We start from the raw sequence: 23723 nt of genomic DNA, 5'->3' as shown, positions 1-23723 counted from the left end.
GGCAGGGAGGGAAATGTACATGAAGTGTTTCTGCTAGATTTGGCTGAAACTTTGCTCCTAGTGTATGAACATCTACAGCTGCAACTATTGATTCTTGTCATTATCAGTAATCTGTCTTTTTATTATTGTCTATAAAATGTTAGTAATTAGTTGCAGCCCAACATTTTTTGCAATTTTCAAACAAATTTTCTACAATTACAGAATCACTTGTTTATTTAGATTATGACACGCATTCTTCTTCCTTGTCAGAACCTGGTGCCTACATTACCCACAATGCATCACAACTGCCAACAGTTCGGACATAGTTTCGAATGAGTTATGCTGATAGCGTTCTAATGTAGCCTTGAGCCGTGAGCCTCAAGCAGACATGTTGAGGGGGCTACAGAGGTCTGGTAGGCTCACTTCTCTGTGACTTCACACCCACAGATTTATTATCATTTTCAAACTTGTAGTCTTCAGACCAAACCGATGCCGACTCAAATGACATGGCTCCAGGCAATTTATGAGATTTCACAGACAGTAGCTCCATCAGGAACCACAAAAAGCTTTACACAACTTTTCCCTCAAGAACCATAAACAGACTTCCCTTTTAATCGCAGACTGTGAAATGCAAGAACATTGTGACATCTTTCATCTTCTTGGCTAAAATCCCCAATAAATTGACTTAACCATCACATTAGAAAAAGGGTAAGCAGCAAATTGTAACAACTGAGAAGCTGGATCTCTGTAATATTTGCCATTTGTTTAAAAAATGTCTTAAAATGTGTTGATTATCAGTAGCTCATAAATCTGTCGACCAATTGTTTCAACTGATAAAAATGAACAAGTCCCCAGCACCCCCTGCGACATCTTCATTATGTTTGTGTTATATACTGGAAAATAACACATTTTCAATTCTATGAAACATCAACATCAAATCCTTGTTGATCAACTTTCCGTTTATCGTCTAATCATTTCAGAGCTATAAACAACACTGACGTTCTCTCATGGACAAACAGGATGGTGCGGCCAAATTATTTCAGTCCTGGCCTCCGTCTCCCAGCAGACACTCAGATTTATAACTGCTGATAATTATGGATCTCATCATCAAGGCTCGTGTGCAGAAGTTGGCCGGCCACCTCTCCCTGTTAGGAGGGATCAGCGGTGGTATGTGTTCATTTCCAAAGCCCTTCCCCATAAATCGGCTCCTTTTATAGAGTCATTAATCAGCTGGACAGTTGGGTGTCTGAGAACTGGCTGCTGCTCCAGATACCAAAACTTTAACTCGGAGATACTCTGCTCCAAAAACCTCAGGCAACCTCCGATGCTGTCCGCTCCACACTGGTTAAACTAGATCATCTTAAAGTATTTCATTTGCTACCGTGACTTATTGTGACTCATCGGTCCCTTATTGGGTTATGTTTTTTGCGCCGTTTGTTTGTCCGTTTGTGAATAGGATTACAGAAGAACTACTGGCCCAATTTTCATGAAATTTAGTGGAAGGGTGTAGCAGGGGCAGAGGAAGAGCCAATTAAATCTTGGAGCAGATCTGGATCCGACTCAAACAAGCAATTAATAGCGGCTCGAAACTATTAGCCTTGGCTAATAGCCTCTGCACCGTCTGAACGTCCTCCTAGTTTTATTTGTGTGTTGTGTCTTTTTGGTTGCTATGTAACAGACTGCTTTAAAAAGGGCCATTTCAGACAAATACCACTGAAAAATCTTTTGCGATTAAGGTGAACAGACCCTTTAAATTGGTCTGAGGTGACGTATAATTTGAGGGTTGAACACCAGTGTTCAAGTTTGTTTTTTAGCCCATATATCATATCACATTTACTACCTTATTCAGTGCATTTATGGAGCACTACACGTTTCTATGAGCTCAAAATAATCAGTCATTACTGTAACTACTGTATTCATGCCATCTTTAGAGAGAAAATAAGTAATTTCCACCAACCTGTGAAGAAGCGGCTGTACTCCTGCTCTATTTTCTGTGCCGCCTCGTACTGCTCCTTGGAATGTTTCTGCGACAGTTTATCCCGCAGGTACAAAGGGTCCTTCTGCTCTCTGATGAGACAACATCAGCACCTGTCAGCCGCCTTGAAAACCTCACTCGCACATAGATTCACAAGATTGTGCAATACCACAGTGTGGAAGGAGTCACAGTTTGTACCACCAGTAAAAATCATATTTGAAAACAGGTTCCTCATATCAGATTTGGAGATTACACTGAATACCATTCAACATGTCATTTACATGGTTATGATTTCCAAAACGTATTCCTTTAAGGCTCTTTTTCTACTCAATTCTACAAACTCTCCCTTTCCATTGTGCTTGTGTGTTTGCAATCTGGATTCAAAACGTCTCTCTATATGTGCAATCACAACATAAACTACTCACAAAAAGTTAGGGATATTCAGCTTTCAGGTGAAATTTCAGGATGAACCTAAAATGCATTCTAACCTTTCCAGGTGAACTTAATGTGACCTTCTCTAAACTTTTGAATGCACATGTCCAACTGTTCAGTGTTTCAGTACTTTTTGCACAAGTTGCTGTTCTCTAACAAGAAGCTTAACAGTAAAATTCACAACAGGTTTGATCCATGAATCCACCAATACATTTCCTGCTTCAGTTAGAATTGGTATTTAAACAGTCCTCCTCATCATGCTGTTCACATTCTGACATCATGAGACCAAGACGACACCTAACAATTGATCAACAGCACCTCAACACTGGAGGCTTCAAACAGGAAGTCCTCAAACGGAGGTGTTCACTGAGCTTAGAGGGTCACAGAGTGTCATCAGGAGGTTGTAACAGTGATACAGAGACTGTAAGAGTCACAGAAAGGAGAGGAGTGGACGTCCTTTGGCCACATCCCAATTTATTGAGACACTGAAAATTTTTTGTTGTGGTATACCCACCACTGTTGTTAGATTTTCTTCAAATAAATTGTTTAAGATGAATAAAATGACCATTGCATGCTTCTTACTTAAATGCCCTACTTTCATGATATAATATCACTGTAGCATTCACTTTTTACATTTTCCATATATTTCACCTGAAAGTTGAATATCCCTAACTTTTAGTGAGTAGTGTAAGTATGAGCGCCTTTTTTTAAAAAGGATCTGATTTGTCCATCCTAAACATGCCACTCAATTTAATTGCATTTAAGTGCGTCTTAGGATATGACTGCATGCTCAGGTACAACGGGGTGGTTGGTATTGATAAAATCTTCTGTTGTCAGCATATGCAACACAACACTGATACAGTGTATATCATGACTTAGAGCATGTAAACAAATAAAAGTACATTTTCTGAAAATTCTATTTAAAATAACTGGATGTGTCAATGTCTGTTTTTCACTATCCGGTGAAACAAATACCTAAACATACTCAGTTTAGCAAAAATCCTGTAAAACTATTAAGACACCCTACTCATTAAATTGTAACATTGCCCACAGGCTAAAGCAACCACAGATACTATATTAAAAGGGAAACATTAATATGTATGCATACTAATTCTTTAATTTCAAGTCAAACACTGCAGCCTTCCTGGGCACCATCTATGAGATCTCTCTACTGCAAATACATCGAGCCCGCTGGTTCCCTCCATATCAACACATGGTCTTAAGAAGAAGTCATGTGACTACTCTGTCCACTGTATTCATCCACTGGGAGCCCCTGACCTAACCTAGAACCTCACTCCCCTCTCTGCCTGGTACTCGGTGTACAGTCAACATATTGGTCTGCTGATGCCTCCCTGAGGATAAAAACCCATGAAAAAGCCTGAGTTTCTGTTGCTTGCTGCAGCAGGCAGGCAGGCAGGCAGTGGGAGGTGTGTTTGTGTGTATGTTGTGGCTGTGGCGGGTGGGGTCAGCGAGTGTTTTAGCCACCCACGCCACAAAGCGGAGCCACAGGCCCTGTGAGCTCTCCCTGGACAGCTGGCACTCAGCTGATGACAGCAGAGGCTTAGCAGGAATCAATCTCCACCATGTTTGCCTGCTGCACCACTTCGTAGATTTGTGGGCGTGGGTGTGTACGTGTGTGGCCCAGAAAGCCTGTTTCTGCCAGACCTGAGTGCGTGTTTATTTTTGTGTGTTTGCGTGTGTGTGTGTGTGTGTGTGTGTGCATGAAGTACCATGCTGAGGGTTCAGCAGATTTAATCTTCCCATGCGATTACTAATGAAAAAGGAGAGGGATCTTTGAAATATCACAATCATCCTGTCAAAACCCTGGCAGGTGGTAGAAGAGAGGAGGCTGTGGTTCCTGAACTAATGACACTGATCAAATCAGGTTGATCAATTAGTTTTTGTTGTGTCTGCAGGATGAATATGATAATGAAAGCAGCAAGATGTCAATTTCCTGAGTGTCTGTCTCGATAGGAAGAAAATTAAAACAGGTTAATCAAAAATTATATTATATATTTCCTGGAAGGAGCACTGGCATCGCAGACACAAATGAAAGCTTTTTTTGTGGAAATGTGTAGCTGAGTCATTCTAACATCCACCTTACTGACCAAAACATAGTCCTGAATGGGAAAAGGTAGCCAAATTAGCCAAAGTATGCGATATTTTGATATCACTACATTGCTATAAAATCTCATTTTCACAATATATTCTGCCAAGTAGCTCAAGGACCAAAAGCCTTGGATGGATGAGTCTCTCAGTATGTGGTTGACGGATCTGAACTTGAAGTGAAATTGGGTAAACAGCAGTGGCACCAAAACACAAAGCACACTTGACACCCACTTGACATGTTTTCAGGCAAGAAAAATAATAATAACCAAAAGAAGCAACTTTAAAAAAAAAAAAGCATGGGGTTACTCACTTTATCTGCTTGGCATTTTTGTAGCGAATGAATATGACGATTGGGTAGATGTGAACGCTGTGAAGACGTTCGATGGCGTGAGGGGCAATGTCAAGTAAACAGTGACAGTCCTATAGGGAAAATGACAGTGAAAGACTGCATGAGAAATGGGGGATGGTTCAAAGCAGAATGTTGCAAGAAATATGCTAAATGACTTCACATTTGTTTCTCATACTTCACAATGCTTTTGAATGCATAATTAGCTGCACAGGTCAGGTGCAGAAATACTTCCTCCAGCTGGGGGAAGTATTTCACACAACTGCTTGACTCCAACTTTGGACAAATCATGATCAGTTATCAGTTGAGTTATAAATTTTTTTGATAAAATTTAGAAGTACAGACATATTGTGTTACTTGCAATTCTAGACATATATTACACCTGAATGCTGATGCTTAGATAAAGATATCTAAAACTTTTACAAAACTCAAAGACAACTGCATCTTCTAGTCCACAGATTCATAGCCCTGATATGGATTATAACCCACAGTGAGATGATTTTACCTTCTCTGTGATCTCTTTTATTGATGCAACAGTTGTCACATCAAAATGGCCGCTCCTCCGTTTGTAGTCAATGAACACACAGTCCTTTACCCCTCGCTCAATTGCCTGCTGAGACGCCTTCATAATCTCTGGAGGTAAAATAATCAGATTTTTCAAATTTATAATAATAATAATAATAATAATAATAATAATAATAATGCAAACCTGATGGACACATTTAAAGTCTGTCATGACCAACTAAACTCTAATAAAAGACTTGTTCTGTGTGTATGAGCTCACCAGGCAGACAGCGACAGAAGTTGGAAGGAGCCTCCTTCACCAACATGTCCTTACAGGGCTCCACCAACGGACCCATGATGAGCACTGGTCTGGGGGAAGAGCACTCCACCCTCTGAACCCGCTGATACATGAGGCTCACTCCGTCTGGGCGTGAAATATAGAAATACAATCAATTCCAAAATACACAAGATGGCAGAGAGATACAGCTGCCCTTTAATAACCACAGTTATGAATTTATGCATCCTGGGAAATATATCTGTCAGCTTTTTATAGCACAATCCTGCTTTATAACCACACGATCATACCTGGGAGCTGCCTGACACATCTGACTGCCAATAATTTTAGGTTAAGTCACTATTCAGTACTTCTGCATTCACAAGCCTGGTTAAGCACTGGTACCTTTGCATTTTTTAGGTTATATTATTACTGTGTGGATAAATATTTTTTTCTCCACTACATTTACCTGACATTTATTTCACTGCTGTGGATAAAAACCTTCAAAATGTCAAATTTTATTATGCCATGAACTTTTTTCAAACCAAAAGCAACACCAAATTTGACTTTTCTTTAAAATTAGTACCTTTATTTTGGAAACCTCACTATATTGTACTTTCCTGCAAATGCATTTCTTTTAGCAACATTTGAAATTTAGAAAGCAGGACACGGTGACACACAATCTGACTATTTTTTCCACCACGGCTATGAGAGAGTTCACACGTATGATTTCTCACCCTCTGTGATGGGTAAAGAATCTGTGCTTATGGCGTCCAGAGCCATCAGATCCTTCCCATCCTTGGATCCACTGCGTTTGTGCTTCAGCCTCCGCCGGAAGAAGGATCTCCGAGCAGCAGCAGATAGAGTCTTGTTGGTGCCATTGTCGTCTTTCATATCGGCCATGCCGTGTCTCCTGTAGAACTCTTGGTCCATCCTTATGGAGATATATCCACACATTTACATGTACTTAACTTCAATCAGACTCCTGTTCTTCAACATCTACGCTTGAAAATGGAAAGAATCGATACAGATTTATCAAGATAATGAGGACTGGATAACTCAGAATTACGTGTTTGGCAGCAGTTGTTACATGACTTTTAGTGTGCAAAAGTAAACTAAAGGCTGGACTTACATGTATCTACTTGGAATCTGCCCTTTTCCCAGCTTCTGTGCATTCTCGTCCAGTTGCCAAGCCATCCAGTAGCCGAAATTGCCATTTGGTAGCGTGTCTTCAACATACAGGATGTCATCTTTGTTAAAGCTCAGCTCCTGCTCTACCTCTGCCCCCCTCTCATAAAGTGCTCTGACAAGAGATGAAAAATAAAGCTGTTATTATGAAAAGAAGATTATGAACATTTAAGAGCCCGTAACATAGATTGTGTGTTTACGATACCTGATATAAAATCCATCTCCAAGGGACTCTTTGATGGCAGAGAGGTTGTTGATGCAGTTCTGGACCTTGAAAGTGATCGTTTCAGCTGGTTTCAACATTTCCAGGTAAGCCTCTTCTTTAGTTTTGTTCTTCATGCTGACGCCGTTGTACTGTTTGAAAAACATCAATTACACAGTTGACAAAAGGACACTGACTTGGCTGCCAACACAGAATGACTCATCATTTTCAGTAAAAGCAAGCCAAACAATGCACTAAAAATCAACAGTTATATAAAGGAGTGAAGTTGTACACACTTACATGCAACCAAATCTGCAAAAACTGAGCAGTTCTTGAACTTCCAAAGTAGAACTGTAGAGTGCTTTTGCTCAGTCTTGTCCATTACATACTGTGCTACTGTGACTTCTGTCTTAGTGAATTAAAGTGATTGATAAACATTGCAGTTACCTCCAGTATCAAGTCTCCAGGCAGCAGGCCATCAGGACTCTTAGCAGGGCTGTCGTCATCCAGACTCTCTACAAAGATGCCATGAAGGTTCCCTCCACAGATCTGAACTCCCAGCTCCACCTGGATCCTCTTCAGCCTCACCAGCCGAGGCTCTGCAGCCCGGCGTGTACTTGAACCAGGAAGCCTGAGGACAAACCTCAAATATCAAGCTTTGAATTTGTCTGTCCCTCCACATCACAATGACCTACTTACAGCTTTGAAGTTCATATTTGTTGGCTGTAGTAATGAAAACTTACAGCGAAATAACAGAAATATGTTCCAGACCAACCTGAAGGAGTTGTGAGGGCTGGTGGCGGGAGTCGTCTGTTTGGACGGCGGCGTCATGGTGCCCTCGTCTTGCTCACTCAGAGTATCGACTGTGGAGTTATTGTCCGGGGTGGTGGCTCCACTGTCTTGGGGAGTTGGCTGGTTGCTGATGGACTCCATGCGAGAACTAATGACATCGGGAGTGGACCAAATCTTTTCAACTTAAAATTAGGACAGAAAAGCTGTGGTATACATTGTCTAAACTATGATATAACTATCTACTCTATGTTCATTGTTTGCATTTGTTATTTTTTCTCAGTTACATAAACCACTCATTTTTTCCCTTTTTGTTCTCTTGGCTCTGATGTATCTTGTCTGTTGGGTTGCGTGCTCATAATACCTTGTTTACTGTGAACACAGTATTGTGTGTTCATGTATTAACTGTATTTAGAGCAGCATAATCAGTACTCTGAAAACAACTTCCAAAGTCACTGTGCTGACAGGCTTTTCTTGCCAGGATGTTTCATTTGAGGACCTGAAATTCACGAAACCAATGTGTGCAAGTTACTGTTGTTGTCTTACCCTGAGCGAGAGTGGTTGCCCAGCTGAAACATGTGAGGATTATACTGAGCCAAAATGGTGACTGTGTCACATAGCTGCCCAATCACCAGCCGTGCCTGCTGCTCGTTGGCATTGCGAAGGTTGATTCCATTAAACTGGAAACAGCAGTGATTCATTAGAAACAGAAAAAAACAAAAAAACAATGAACCACTGTTAGATATTTAGTTGAAGTGTGGTGGCTGCTGTACCTCCAGGAGTTGGTCTCCGTACTCTAAACGAGCTTGGTGAGCGATGCTGCCTGCTGTCACTTTGGACACAAATACTCCCCCATTCTCTCCACTCACAATGGAGATGCCCAGTGGTTCTGCTCCTTTCTGTACCGTCACATTGCGAGGCTCCTCCAAGTATGGCCTTCAGGGGAAAAGGGGGAGTGTTTTTTTTGTACAAGTGGTAAACTATGAATGATTTAAAATGAATGCCATTCCAAATAAAATCAAAAAAGGAGATGCTGTTGCCTGTGATTGAATGTTTAAATCCAATGTTGCTGTCTGTGCTGCGATTTGCTGCGATGGTTTCTTAAAAATAAAGATGCACTGCTGGCATTCAAGTTAAAAACAGTCTCAAAAATAAGCTATGGGAGCTGTGAGGGGCGTGCCAGAAGCATTTCAGAAAACAACTATAAGTCATGTAATCATACAAAATTTAACAGCATTCTGAATAAATAACAAGCAAAGAAAAGATGAGGACTTAGAGGTGCACACATCCATTACCTTTTTGTATTTGGTCTATTTAACATTCAAACTAATCTAGCACCCCTGCAGTGTGTACAAAGATCCAACAGCCTTGCAGATTGTGCATATACTAGATCTGCTACAAGCCGCACAGGACAAACCTCAAGCTTCTTAAAGAGAGGAACTTGGGCTTTACTGCCAGTGGTAGTCTGACAGAGGGAGTGTTATTAGAGACAAATCTGAGAAGAAGGAGGAGAGAGGAAAGAAAGAGAGTGATCACCCAAAGCAGAAAAGATTTCAGGTTATAATGAACAGCGGCAGAGAGAAGAGAATAAAATGATAGATGGGGTCTCTGTGTTCTAATGATATGAGGTGGAGGCCCACAGCTTTGTTTACTGCTTTGCAAGCACTTAATCACAATGAAGCAGACAGAAGTACAGACAAATGGTGGAAAACATGTCGTGTTCTGCTGAATGATGGCAACATAATGACCCGGATGAGGGGCTGGCCTACCCATCCTTCCGCCTGTCACCAACTGGAGCAGGGCTGACTGATATCCTGGGTTGGGTGGAAATGGAGCTCTGTGATTGGCTGCTGGTGAAAGACGATGTCTCCAGGTTGACAGGGGACATTGGAGGTGTCGGGCTGCTACACTCTGAATGTGAGAGGGAGCCTGGAGTGGCAGATGAAAAAAAAAAGGTATGATTTAAGACTTGCTGTATACTGCCGTAACATTATCAGATGATGTAGCTTCCAAGCTCAATCGCACCTCTGTCAGATCCAGTGGAGCGGGGATAACGCGTTGGAGGGATCTTAATGCGCTCTGCCCTAAACTGTAAAGTACTGGAGGAGCCTAAACATCACAAACAGAGGAAATGTATTAAAAAGGGCACTCTCATTTGTCTGTGTAGATATTGAGCCATGCAGATACAGGGTTTTACACCTGGATATTACTTAGTGAAGGTGGAGCAACAACATTTCTACAGAAACACCCCATTCCAGAAACAATGTCCCAGTTACTTATTACTCTCTAAAAAAGAAATGATCTGCAGTAAAACGTCTCAGTGAGTCTGTCTGTGGATCTTCTAGAGTAATTCAGACATTGTTTCAAAGAGAGAGTGGGAGAAAACATGTTTTTGAAACTTGGGTGAACTGACACTTTAAATGAGAATATATAATGGATGATTTACAGAACATATTATACAAGATATGACTGGCGATAAACTAGGACTCCATACGTACCCAGTCTGGCACTGGAGGGCAGGGAGTTGGTGCTGTGTGGGGGTTGGCTGCAGCTCGTCTCAGGCAGATCAGTGCGCTTGTGGCTGAGGTCCAGACTGAGGCGACCTTGATGCTGGGGGCTAAAAGTGGAGAAAAAGGCCTCAGAAAGTCCCATAGTGGTCAATTATTCAACCCAGAGAAAGATATAATTTGCTACATGCCATCTGTTCATGAGATCTGGGTCAGGGTAAACACTGCTACTTTGTGCAATAAATGCAGCATCACAGTGTTTATTAAAATCAATGACGAATAGAAAAAAGGTCCAACATAAGTTCCCAGAGCCCAGGTTGACATCCTCATGTTTCCTAATGTGTCCAACCAACCCAAAAATACTGAACTTACAAAACAGAGAACAGCAACAAAGCCTCACATTTAAGAAGCGGGAACCAGAGAATGTTCTGTTTTTCTTCTTGAAGAATACTATTAATCAAATAAACATTTCTAACAATATTTTGACATTTCACAGGAGGAAAAACAGAGGTGTAAATTAAAGATGGCCGAATTCCATTTAGCTGTTTCCGTTTCAGGGTCCAGGCATTGCACAACCTGGCTTCCTCTCATGGCTTACTGGGACTCTTTTATAGTATGGAGTCTGGAACATGAATACACTGGCCGATGTTAGCACCTTGTATGTGTGTGTGAGTGGACGCCTGAGCTGGGAGCTGGAGGACAGTTGTTGGTCTGGATCTCATGGCTCCAGGCAGTGTAGACTGGGTTCCTCATCACAGCTGTCACAGCAGGACATGGGGCTAAACCTCGCTGTGCTGGGTCTGGAGGAACACACAGAGCGAAACAGAAAGATTTCTTTAAAAAGACGTGTAATGTGACCACACCTTAAATCTCTAAGATAGTGACGACAACAAAATGTACAAATGTTGAATAAAACTAAGCACAGAGCTGTTTAGATGACTTACGTGCTGTAATGCTGCTGTAGCTGGGGGGAGCAAAGGGCATGCTGTACCGATTGGTTCGCATAGGGGAGAAACGTAACAAGTCCATCGGCTCTGGGGAGTGTTCATCGTTAGAAAAACTCTGTACCTGCAAGAAGCAGGCAAACTTAACACAAGGGTCACTGACAAAATGTACAAACATACAGATGAACTTGAATGCCAAATCAGATAGGGCAGCATATCTCAGTTACCTGCATGGGAACGGGAATGTGTAATGGAGTGACATTTCGCCGCAGCGCCGGTGCCGACTTTGGCCGGTACCTCCTCTTTCCCTGCTCCTCTGCCCTGCGGCGACTTCCTTCCTCCTCGGCGTGTTTCTTGGAGCCACTCTTGTTCTCTCCTGGAGGAGCATCGGTGTAATAGAGCTGGTTCCCCGGTTCTCCCTTGTCTTGTGGGCTTGTAGCTTGAGCCGGGGAGGCCGGGGGAGTACCGGTGGTAATGGTGGAGTCCGATGCCGAGCTGTTCTGCTGGCGGTGTTTGAACCTGAATGAGTCGCTCCTGGCTGGCGGGGTGGGAGGGGTCTGAGCGGACTCAGATATCGAGCTCTGTGGCGAGTGCTTTGGTGCCTGAGAAAGAGACATGTAGTCCAGTTTTGGGGGCACCTCTGGTCTCCTGAAAGCGTTTACATCAAAGATGGACTTCCTCTGTTTGGCCTTTTTGTAGATGGAGAGCTGGGCACACTCAGGAATAGAAGCTCCTGCTATGACTTTAGGCCACGTGCCTCCGCCGGGCTTCGCTGGTGAGCTGTGCATTCGGTCGACAGCAGGCTGAGGTGAGCTGCAGTCGGAGATTACGGGGGTGAAAGTGAGGGGGCGACGGTGTAGGTCCTGCCTCCTGTAGCAGAAGTCTGGGTGGGGGTCTGAGGGACTGTGGGAGGTGGAAAGGGAGCGGGAGTGTAGGGAGCTGTTGGAAAAAGGCTTGTGGTGGCTATGAGCACTGCTGCTGCTGTCCAGAGAGTCACCTGTATCCTTACACACTTCGTCGCCTCTGCCGCTCAACTCACAGCTGCAAACATCTGTTTGCGTGGAGCAGTTGTGCTTGGAGGAGTTCCTGCAGTTCCTGGTGTGGATCTCACAGGACTGGAGTCGAGAGGTCTTTTCTGAGTCTCTCAAACTTTCAAATAAACTCTGGCCAGAACAGCTCTGTGGGAGGAACTGTTGAAGAAGACATAAATAAATACCTATTATATTATACTTCTTTTTTTTTTTTTAAACAACAACAAATGAAAGCATAAAGATCATCTTTGCAAACAACTCAGTGACTCACAGTGGGATGTGAAAGTGATAATTCACCACAGTTAATGAGACACATGCAAAAAGCTACAGATAAATAAGCTAAAAACCTTCCTCACATTCATTCAGTAGACTTTTCATCAGTGGAATTTACCTTTTTGTCTCTAAACAATTCATAAATTAATCATTAATCATGTGTAGCACTCCACTTTCTGGCTTCTACAGGGTCTATTTTGGTTGGGTCTACATCATAGATGAGTTGCACTCTCTCTCTGTGGTGTGGTGTATGTGTGTGTACCTTCATAAGGGAGATGCTGAGAGAATCGCGGCAGTTCCTCAGCAGAGACTCGCATTCAGAGAGCGACTTGTTATCGAGTGTAATTCCATTGATCTGTAGTGGACAAAAACGCAGATCATAACTTGCCTCCACAGACAACATAATGAATGTGTCACTGTCCCTGCAGAAGCATGTGAGGGAACTATAAAGTTCACCAAGCATGTATGTTTCTTTTACTTTGCATTCTCAAAGACTGCAGCATGCAGAGTACATCTGCTTGACTTTTGAGTGTGTCGTTGATGGACACTAAACTGCAATGCTTAAAAGAGATGGAGGAGAATATAATATTTTGCTTTTTCCAAATTTGACACTAGCAGAAGCTATTCAGTATATGTTCAGTTGAAGAGTAGCTATCATGTGTTCCTTTAAACTCAACATGCTTGTGGTCAGCAGAGGGCACTACAAGCCAACGTCTCGTGGCATCATCTCCTGTCATGTAAGTTTAGGCAGGATACTCACAGCTAACAGTCTATCCCCAACAGTAAGAGTGCAGTCTCTGGCAGCAGGACTGCCAGGGGCCAAAGTGGCAACAAACAGTCCACTTTCCAGACCTATGCCACTGTCTGTAAAAAAAAAAAAAAAAAAAAAAAAAAAGAAGACAATGTCAGAAATCCCGTTCAATATTATGTTCATTTCATTACATTTATCCAGCATTTATCATAAAAGACACAAAATACACAGACAAAAACATTAACTATTTACATTTGCAGTTCTACAGTTTTTCTCTTAACTGGAGCTTGAAGCTGACCTTTGTGTCCAGCCATGTTTATCTGGATGGGGGTGATGATCCGTCCTCCAAGTGACTTCCTTCTGCGAACCACCATATTGATCACTCCCTCACCGCTAAGCACCGCTTTGATCACCTGCTTCCTGTCCTTATTGGTCAGGTCCACATCATTTATTTTCAACAACCAATCGTTAACCCTGCGCAGAGAGAACAGAGGAATGGTTCAATTAATCTAAGCCTCCAAAAGAGAACAAGGACAAAAATAAAATGTAGGCCTGGATATTGGATCTCAATCCTTCTTCAGTTCCGACCATCAACGGATCTGAATCAAGTAAGGAAACTTTTCTAACTTTAGACAATATTTAATTCAGGTAACTACACTGCACTGAGCAGTTTTATCTTATTAAATAGGGTGAAACAGGTTTATGTTCTTCAAACATCCCGGATAAAGAAAATTTCTAAGTGATATATAATGACAATAAAATTTGCTCTATTTACCGAGGTGGCGAAGCAGTGAGTCATTTACCTTAATCTTCCTTCAGCAATACTTCCTTTATCCACTTTACTGACAAATATGCCACAATCTCCTGGTAAATAAGGATCATTTACCCCTTCAGCAATATCAAACCCAAGTGCTTTCAAATCCATGTCCTGAACAAAAAAAAAAAAAAAAAAACCATAATACATTTAGTTACAGTTTGATTGTACATTAAAATTTGGCTCGGTTAAAGATAGTTTACTGAACATGCATCTAAAAAATAAATAAGGGTTGCAATGTTTCTTACTCTGTGCTTCTCAAATTCTACAACTTCCGTTTCCCACTCCATTGAGTCTGTGTCAATGGCTGAATCATGCGAGCTGTGAGCCATTAGCTGACGAAACCTTGCTTCCTTTTCTAACTGGTCCTCCATCTTTTCTCTGCAGGAAACATAAAACGTGTTGCTCTTAAATAAGTACAGTCACCTTTGGAAGTAATCTGAACTTGCTCAGTCAGTGACATTATTCCTCCACTCGGTGGCACACAAGATCTGGTATAAAATCTACATTCTGGATCCACAAAACGAGTTGAAAAAAAAGTTTTTAAAAAGTTTTAAGCTTAAAATAGTGCAGAAGATGGCATGAGCCTGGCAGGGACATTAAATGAAGTGTGGAGGAATGACTCACTTTAGTTCTTTGAGTTCCCGTGCAGCGTCGTTCTTTTGTTTCCTCATGTCATCCAGATTCCTCAGAGCATCTGCCAGATCACTCACAGCTCTGTCCCTCTCTCGCCTCAGGTTGTCACACAGCGTGCTGACAGATGCACACGTTTTCATGAGGCATCACACAAAATGTAAACAAGTCTATTTCCGTCCAAGTCTTATTTCCACACAACAGACATCTTTTGAACGCACTCCTTACCGTATGCTCTCCCTCTCCGCCACTATCTTGTCCCTCTCCTGAAAGGCCCAGTCCCGTCGACACTTGGCCACCTCGGCCTCCTGCAGAGCCTCCTTCAGCTCCTGAGAAATGGCCTCGTACTGCTTCCTAAGCATCTCGATCTCCTTGTTGGCACGTTCCATGTCCAGGGTGGCAGAGTCTTGTTTCTGGGGGAGTTGTAGGAAAAATTGGTGTTATGATAGACACGTTTACATTGCTTTTCCTTTCTCCCATTAACATGCATTTAAACACGAAACAAATATATTTAACCCAACGTATGTATGAGACACTTGAGGCTGTTCCCATCCTGACATTAGCATCCTTATTAATGTGAAGGAGACCACAGCACTGGCTCAGCAGGGGTTTACACACACCTTTTGCTGCAATACAATTCAACATTACGGGGCAATTCATTACAATCAAAAAAAAAAAAAAAAAACTGTATATGTAAACATATTCCTGGTAGATAAAATTATTGTCAAGGTTAACTAAGCAAAGAGTAAAATCTTATTTTGTGGCATTATCAGCCACTGTGCAGTGTTTTGGCATGTTAATTATCCAAATCCAATGCTGTAGTGCTCAAACTGGACTTCAGGGATCATTTTTCATTTCCTAACTTGTATATAAAAGGTAGTACATCGACACCAATGAAGCCCCATGCATTTTCCGATGGCGAAATGCACATCCACCCATGACATCTTGTAAAGGTAGCCTGAGGCGCAACAGTCATACATTGGATTAGGTAGTGTGGTTTGAAGCCGGTCTGATATAGTATATCAAGTTTTTGTGTCACTGAGAGTCTGCAGCTGTATCTGTGGAACATGCTCGCTCAGTCTCTCTCTCTCTCCAAATAGCTGTACAGCAGGGAGACTGCGGAGTGTAGTGAGAGCATTAATTAAGACCATAGCTAAATTAATTCCATTAGACTTTACTGTACTCCTGTTTGACTTTGAAGTGCACAAGAAAACTGCACTGCACCAGAAATGGATAATTAAGTCAGAGAGCCTTTTCACTGTAATTGCTGGTAATTTCCTAATGCAGGAATCGCAGCACTTTCATTGCAATTAATCTGACAATCACACTGAAATGGTGATACACACGTTTCTCTACAAAATCAATGCGTGGAAGCCTGCCAGCTGTTGAAAAAAAAAAACATTTACTACTACTATATGAGATGGGATGAAGGGATTATTGTCAGAGGAATGAATCAATCCCTCCACTTGTAATGATAAATCTCCCGTCTGTCTGGCTACCTGTCTGGCCTGGTAATACTCTCGCAGCAGCTGGTCCCTCTGGATGATGGCCTCGGTCCTCTCCTTGCGGGCCACGTCTCTCTCCTCGCGCACCGTCTCGATGTCCTTGCAGGCCTGGCTCAACTCTTTCTGGGCCTCGGCCTTGTCCTTCACCTCGTGGCAGTATTTCTCCAGCAGCTCGTTCTTGTCACAGATGGCCCGGTCCCTGTCCACCAGTGCCGAGGTCAGCTCCTTCATGTCACAAGTGGATGAAGTGGGAAAATACAAAATTTTCTGAATTTCTGTGTCACTCTGATACATAAAGTGTTTACTTAAAATTCTGATGGGAATTGCGATGTCTAAAGTCTTTTTTAAATATGGCTTTATTTTGTATTGTTTCTTCTTCTTATGTGTACCTGTATCTTTGGCCTCTTTCTTGTGCAGCTGTGACACTGGATTTACCCCTTGGCGATCATTAAAATCTTACTCATGGAACAAAAAGGCACTAGTGACACAGACTTTCTATTATTAGGTGAAGAACTGAGGATTACAAAGACTTTTTTTTTTTTGCTTAAGCAACTCTTCACCGTCACTTTGCATTGCACATTTTTCTTTGTCGGCCTGAACTACAGCCTACCAACAATTTCACACGATTACTTTTTGGCCAGCCTAAATAAGTTCTGGGTTTTCTCAAAGTGAATGACGACAACAGCTAAAACCAGCTCAACTAAAGTCGATAGATTTGGAACACAGATGTTATTCAATAAGTTATTCTTCATCAGCGGGTTTACTTTGATTATTTTCCACAGACAGCAGATGTAGCCTTGTAAATCTGAACGATCATGAAATTAATGTATTTTATAGATATGATTCAACAAGTCAGTGATCCATACAGAACTAACTCTCTCCCAGCCCTTGATGTAAAATGTTTAAGTTAATGTAATTCTTAACAAGTGACTAAAGGAGCCCTTGATTCGGCTATTACCTGTCGGAGAGCCTCCAGCTCCTCGTTGGCCACCCGCCTCTCTGAGGAAGAGTTCTTCAGCTTCGCCTCTGCCACCTCTAGCCCGGTCTGAAGCCTGTCCACCTCTTTGATCACCTGGTCCCGCTCGCTCATGATAAGGCGATACTCGCTGATCACAGAGTCCCGCTCCTCCTTGTACTTCTCACAGTCTTTCACTGCCTTGAGCTGCTGGGTCTTCAGCCGTGTCGTCTCCGACTGCAGCCGCTCCATCTCCCGCTGCAGCTCCTTGTTCTGGGCTGAGGCCTTGGACAGTTCTTGCTGTGTGTTGTCAAACCTGTGCCATATAGGGAATGCATTGGGTTTTACAGCTCTTTGTAAATGGTCACTCTTGCAGATAAATATTTTCTGAGTTGTGCTAGAAAACGTTAAAATAGAACCAATAAAAACACAGACACGGAAAAACAGCAAGTGACCAGGCTTTAAATCTCAGCATCATAAAGGAAACGCTAACATGAGAAAGCATCTGCCAGTCTGCAAAGCTTCATCTGCCTTGGATTAAGAATGTTTTAAGTACTGTGCAGATTTGACCTTGGCATTAAACTCAAGTACTGAGTTTGTAGCAAAGTTTGTAGCAACTGCTGTTAATCATTAGACTTTTTACAGCTGCTGTATGTGTGTGTGTGTGTGTGTGTAGCTTCTAGTGCTGCTGGTTTTGTGTGTCCGTGATATTTCCGTCTTTACCTTCTTATAGACGAGGAGTACTGCTGCTGATAGTGGATGGCTGCATCTCTCTGCTTCAGCAGCATGTCCAGCTGTTTCTGCAGCCGGTGGTTCTCCTCGTCAGCCTGGTCCAGACGGCTCAGGTCTGCGTTGTGATTGGCTGTCTTCTCGTTGTAGCGCTTCCTCAGAGCCTCGTAGTCACTCTTCATGGCCTCTAACTTATCCACAGCTGTGTCATACAGCTTGTTGAGGACATCAGATGACCCCTCTCTCATCACCTGGAAATGACATCATTCAGGTGCTTCACTGAGTTAGAGGGGTACAATGGGACTGCTCGTTTCATCCACACGCGTGGTGCATTTAAATGCGGACAAAAAGGAAGCCGTCAAACAATGCAATAGATGAGCATTACAGTAGAATTATTACAATTACGGAAGAGGTTTGGCCATTCACCATTGCTTTATTCAATTCCTTTTACATTCATAATTCAGGTTAGCTTTAATATAAATAATGAAGTCTTAAATATAAGTTAACAGTGTCTTGGCACACAAAAGCAACTTAATCTTTTAAGTAATCAGCTAAGGCTTTAGACCCTCCACTGTGTGCTGAGATAGCAGACCAGAGCGTTATGTTTATGAGCAAACACAGAAATGGTGGTGCATCTTCGACTGCCTGCGCTTTCACACCTAACTTGTTTGTTGGGGTTCAAACAAACTATAGTTCATTTGCCTGTTTGCTTCGGTTTGTTTATTCTGTTTTGAAAGCTGTTCATTTGAACAACAGCACCAAGACCAGTTGAAAGGGTGGCTCTGCCGTGCGTTGTGTTGTAAACTGGACTGGAGCAGTAAATATGTGGGAATAATGTAAATTCACGAGCTAAACTAATATTACATTTACTCAGCCCATGTGCTGCCTCTACCTCTAACCTAATTCCTGCACATACTCGCATATTTCCAGACATGCATTTTTCTTTTTCTAGTATATTACTATAGCACACAATACAAATTATGGACAGAATGGCAAAAAGGCAAATCAACATGTTTCACAAAAGCGAAAGCACAGAATGTAGAGCATACATACATACAGCATAGCATTTGCATCTAACTACAGCACAATAAAAGGTCAACTTTGGACTGATATCACTGAGCTAATTTGATTCCTAATTTGACTGACGCTGAACATTAGTTTACCTAATGATGACGTGAGCTCTAAGGACAATAAGGCATGTGTCTCTCTTTCTCGACTTTCTGACTGCAGTTAGAAAATAAGTCGGGCGGAGGAACAGTGAAAGATGCAGGTTAAGTCATTTGTCTAATCTGAGAGAACGTTTTGATCGATGGAGACATGGGAAGACGAGCCTGTCTGGCCCCATTTCTCTAAATGATGTCTTGAAAGTAATGGTCACAGAGAGAGAGAAACAAATTGATTTCTGTCTCAAATGCCAAGATCCAAACGATTGAATCAGTTGAAGATGGGACTGCGTGTGTGCGAATAATACAGCGTGTGCAGACAATGTGCACCTGTTTGTGAAAATATACGTTTTCTCTTCTGTAGCTGTATAAATATGAACATGGACAAGATTGCCAGCTCCACCGGTACCTGCTGGTGCAGCATCCTCATGTCAGCCACCTCTCTCTGGTCGTCATCATGCAGCCTCCTCAGCTCCTCGCAGGCCTGCTTCAGGTGGTTGTGCTCCCTCACCAGCTGGATGTTGTCCTGCCTCACCGCCTCCAGCTCCTCTTTCAGCTGGGCATGCTCGCTGGCCAGACGGCTGTGCAGCGTACTGAGGACATTCCACAGCAAGCACCATCAGACCATGGGCACTGCCAGCCACGTTTAAAATCAGCATTACAGCACGTGTGGCATTATGTTTTGTGAATCACGGACCAACAAATACTCAACTATTAACTATTATTTAGCAGATATTATGTTCTTTTAAATGCACCGTTTACTCTACAGAAAGAATTAAAAAAGAAAAATGTCCACCACAAGTTTCCTGAGCCCAAATGAACTTCAAGTTGCTTGCTTGTATGATCAATTGTTTACAACAGTATAAAACAGTCAATAGCAGCAAATCCTCATTTTAGAGAAGCTGCAACCTCATAACATTTGGCACTTTTGCTCGATAAACTACTTAAATGATTAACTGATTATGAAAATTACCGATTACTGTAATTTAATTTCAATCAACTAATCATTTCAGTACTACTCAGACATAACTTTCTACAAATGAATTTAAACAGACAAAATTTAAAACAGCCATGAACAAGTTAAAGCTCACTCTGGTTTTCTAGAGAGCTCTTTGTGGTCTAAACATACTCTCTAATGCACCCGAATATGCAGTAGTTTGTTGGAACAATGACGCAGTAATATTTTGGTATTGACTCAATATTGCAGTCAAGACTTTTCTTTTCAGGTCTGCATGCCACTTCAGAGATGCTAATAAGTTTTATGCTGATATATAACAGTAAAAACAGCTTTTATATACTGCTTAAGTGGCAACAGTGTAAACGTAAATTCCAAACAAGACCAATAAAGTCCTCCATGATTACAGTGTTAATGCTTGCCTACGTGTTAAGTGACTTATTGATCTAAGTACAATTCACTGGTCAGGCATGAATGTGATTTCCCTCCCGCAGAGGATGGTGTTTAGTGTGAACAGATAAGTGCAGAGGCTGACAGGACCGTAATAAATAAAGACTTTCTCTGATGTGCAAACGGGGTTCAGAAGGAGAGGCTTAAACATGGTAATAATCCTTCATCTGTCCATTTGCATTGGGGCCAGATGTTGGTTCCCTACACTTTGGAGACAGTATGGCATCATTAAATCACACAAATGAACCAGCCTCCCCCTTCACAGCTTATTTCAAGGGACAACAAATGCTCTGTTCGTAACATTATCCTGATGGCACAGATGCCGTGCCATGCACACTGGGTTCAGATGATGATGATGATGATTACAGAGCATGCTTTGGCATGAACTCTTCAAGGGCATTACTTATAGAGAAGTAAATCAGTCTCTGCTCTCAACCTTCAGTTTGAAAAGACGACTCAGGATTTATGTCGCTAAGAAGACAATAAAAACAGTCTTTTTTTAAAAATGAAATTAAATTGATGAAGGGCTGTGGGGATTTTTTTTTTCAGGGCTTAACTCATCAGCATTTGGACTGGTATAAAGGCTTCATCCCTATTACACTTGCAAAAATAAAATCTGTTCAATGCAATCTGCTGTGAATATGTCAGAGGGAGAACTGAATACCAGCTAAAACCCTGCAGGCTATCGTGAATGCATAGAGCACAAATGTGCCGGCTGTTAAAAAATTTACAAAAAGGCCCTGTAGTAGGCTTTCCACTCACTGGTAGAAGTCTGCTTTCTTCACAGCCTCCTCGCACCTCTTAAGGGTGGTGCTGTGCTGGTTCTGCAGGGATTGCAGGTCTGCCATCGCCTTCATGCACTGAAGCTTCAGACGCTCGTAGTCATGACCTGCTTTTGAGTTTGGTCTATTTCACAGAGAGGGAAGACAGGAGACAAAATTGTGATGCATCATAACTGAGACAGTAAAACGCCACATGGGAGGATGAGAGAAGCAAGAGCGCGATAAACATCTTACTAACTTTGTGCTTATGGGACACAAGGGAAGAGAGGCATCATTAAAATTGTATGCATACGCCATGTTTTACAGAGTTGAGCATATTCTAAAACAATTTTGTGTCACGTAAGGCCTTAGCCCACTTGGTTTTTGTTGCTTGTAAAAGCTGAACAAGGCAAAATGCCTCTATTCACAGAGTGCAGGTATACACGGGATCACTGCGCTTTTCTGTCAATGTTTGTTTTGGAAAACAGGCACTTGGGTGCATGAGATCAGAACAGTACCTGCAGTCATCGAAGGTAGTTCCAGGTGAAGAGAGCGCCAGACGTTTACGAAGCTCGTCCCTCTCGCGGGTGACATGTCTGAGCTGGAACAGAACCGTCTCCATCTTCTCGTTCACCTGGTGGCTGTCCATGTGGGCGGGCGGAGGGGAGGAGGCTTGACCAGGCGTACCTGTGCGAGTCAGCATGTCACTGGAGGCATGTGCCGTTCCAAAGCTCAACTGATGGGGTTGTTAGTTTCTTTAAAATGCTCACTAAGGCTAATGGATTAAAATGTTGTGTGCTTTCACAAAACTCCAGTTCTTTCTCTTCAACTTTGTACTGAAAGCTTGCAGACCAGAAAGACAAAGTGAAAACACTCACAAAAGACAAAGGACTAGTGTTCTTGCACAACTCCCAGAATCTCAGACTGAACTGACTTAGTCTAAATATATAACTAATCATAAGCAAGAGCTCTTTGTTGCAGCTTTACACATTCATTTATGATACGTAACGAGAAAACACCTTAATCATTATCTTACTGTATCATTTTTAATCATCGGTTACGTTTTTGCCGCCAAAGTCAGTTTAATATTCTACTTCTCTACCTCATTGTTGTACTCATTAACCACAGAACATGTGAATATCACAGAAATCCCCCGTTCTGTTTTCCTTTCAGTGGCATGGACCAGTCAAATCCTCTCTTCCTCAGAGAATGAGTAATTTAAACAGGTCTGTGTGTGTGTGTGTGTGTGTGTGTGTGTGTGTGTGTGTGTGTGTGTGTGTGTGTGTGTGTGTGTGTGTGTGTGTGTGTGTGTGTGTGTGTGTTTGGGGGTAGAGGGTTTCTAAATCCTTCTCACATCTGTGTAATCACTTGCATGTGCTCAGAGTCTAAACAGGCGGCGACCAATGACTGACTATTATGTGACAAATATCTGTTCTAAGGTTGGTTCCTTTGAACATACTGGTTGTCTTTTTTTTTTTTTCCTTTCCAGGAAGATAATGTTCTTTTTTGACATGTCTATACCCGACACCTGAACACCACCATGAGCACCACACTCACCTAAGCTGCTGAGAGAGCTGCTGCTTTCCGAGTCCGACGGCATGGTCGACAAGATGCTGTAAGTGGACCCTGCGAGGCGAACAAAACATTAAAGTCAGCTGTGAGTGTACTCGACCGTGTCTGCATTATAGTAAGATGATTATCTCCAGCATTGTATGGTACATCAAGGCTCCGTGGCTTAGGTTACATTCAGGGGCCTTTACTGAAAAAAGGCCAGCTGGAGGCATAATAAGGTGGGACTTTCCCCAACTTGGGATGACGGGCCTGTGGGCTGACAGCAGTGTGTGGCTAATTATCAGTTGGGCAGGGAGCTTGAATACTGACTAGCCAGGGCCCCAAAGAGGCTGCAGCCTCAGAGCTTCTCCTTTTATCTCCTCTGACAACATCACACAATTCCCCCCTGTGAAAGCCCCTTCTTTTATAGCAGACAGTGATTCATAATTAACTGTACAGAAAGGAAGCCTCAGAACAGCACTGTAAGTGTTATAGAAATCTTGTGCAGTATGTAGAAAGTTGAGACATTTTTGTCTTTTGATTCTACTAGTGGGCACCAAAGTTGGAGACAAAAGCTAGAGCAACGTTAGCTTCTTGCAGACCTATCTGTGTATATACAGCCGACGAAGTAAGAAAGAAATTGCAGTGCAGAAATGTCAAACACGGCTGCATCTACCTTCATTATTGTTTAACGTGATGATTATTTTTTTACTGGGAAAATGCCACTCATGCTTATATAAGCTCATGTGATGACATTAAATTTGTAGTTTTGTTGGGCCAACAGTCCAAAACCTTAGGTGAGTCAGTTCTGTCACATAAGCTGAAGCTGGAACCAGCATGTTTGGCTTTTAGCTTGCAAAATATGTACTTCAAAACTTTTAAATGACTATAAAAACAGTTGCA

At 42.2% G+C, this 23723-nt stretch overlaps 1 protein-coding gene across 2 annotated transcripts in view; it reads right to left on the bottom strand.

Annotated features, from left to right (window-relative positions):
• Positions 1-23723, bottom strand: part of LOC139220030 (disks large homolog 5-like) — a 30412-nt gene that overhangs the window by 1097 nt on the left and 5592 nt on the right. Inside the window, exons 2-32 of one of the 2 annotated variants that reach the window (XM_070852070.1) lie at positions 22827-22895; positions 21788-21956; positions 21271-21414; positions 19513-19696; positions 17935-18191; positions 17215-17527; positions 16251-16481; positions 14980-15164; positions 14746-14871; positions 14367-14499; positions 14108-14232; positions 13603-13778; positions 13314-13417; positions 12816-12908; positions 11477-12439; positions 11250-11373; positions 10961-11105; positions 10297-10415; positions 9824-9907; positions 9568-9727; positions 8572-8734; positions 8345-8478; positions 7785-7949; positions 7457-7640; positions 7013-7161; positions 6752-6922; positions 6357-6553; positions 5626-5769; positions 5347-5474; positions 4806-4915; positions 1937-2046 (exon numbers count right to left, since the gene is read on the bottom strand). In XM_070852070.1, the coding sequence (XP_070708171.1) occupies positions 1937-2046; positions 4806-4915; positions 5347-5474; positions 5626-5769; positions 6357-6553; positions 6752-6922; positions 7013-7161; positions 7457-7640; positions 7785-7949; positions 8345-8478; positions 8572-8734; positions 9568-9727; positions 9824-9907; positions 10297-10415; positions 10961-11105; positions 11250-11373; positions 11477-12439; positions 12816-12908; positions 13314-13417; positions 13603-13778; positions 14108-14232; positions 14367-14499; positions 14746-14871; positions 14980-15164; positions 16251-16481; positions 17215-17527; positions 17935-18191; positions 19513-19696; positions 21271-21414; positions 21788-21956; positions 22827-22895 (5559 nt within the window). The remainder of the gene's footprint in view (positions 1-1936; positions 2047-4805; positions 4916-5346; positions 5475-5625; positions 5770-6356; positions 6554-6751; positions 6923-7012; positions 7162-7456; positions 7641-7784; positions 7950-8344; positions 8479-8571; positions 8735-9567; positions 9728-9823; positions 9908-10296; positions 10416-10960; positions 11106-11249; positions 11374-11476; positions 12440-12815; positions 12909-13313; positions 13418-13602; positions 13779-14107; positions 14233-14366; positions 14500-14745; positions 14872-14979; positions 15165-16250; positions 16482-17214; positions 17528-17934; positions 18192-19512; positions 19697-21270; positions 21415-21787; positions 21957-22826; positions 22896-23723) is intronic. The other variant, XM_070852071.1, reaches the window with a different exon arrangement.

This window comes from Pempheris klunzingeri, chromosome 20 (assembly GCF_042242105.1).
Source record: "Pempheris klunzingeri isolate RE-2024b chromosome 20, fPemKlu1.hap1, whole genome shotgun sequence".
Classification (NCBI taxonomy): domain Eukaryota; kingdom Metazoa; phylum Chordata; class Actinopteri; order Acropomatiformes; family Pempheridae; genus Pempheris; species Pempheris klunzingeri.
Note: the sequence above shows the minus strand (reverse complement) of the source record. Positions and strands in the feature narration are given on the sequence as shown.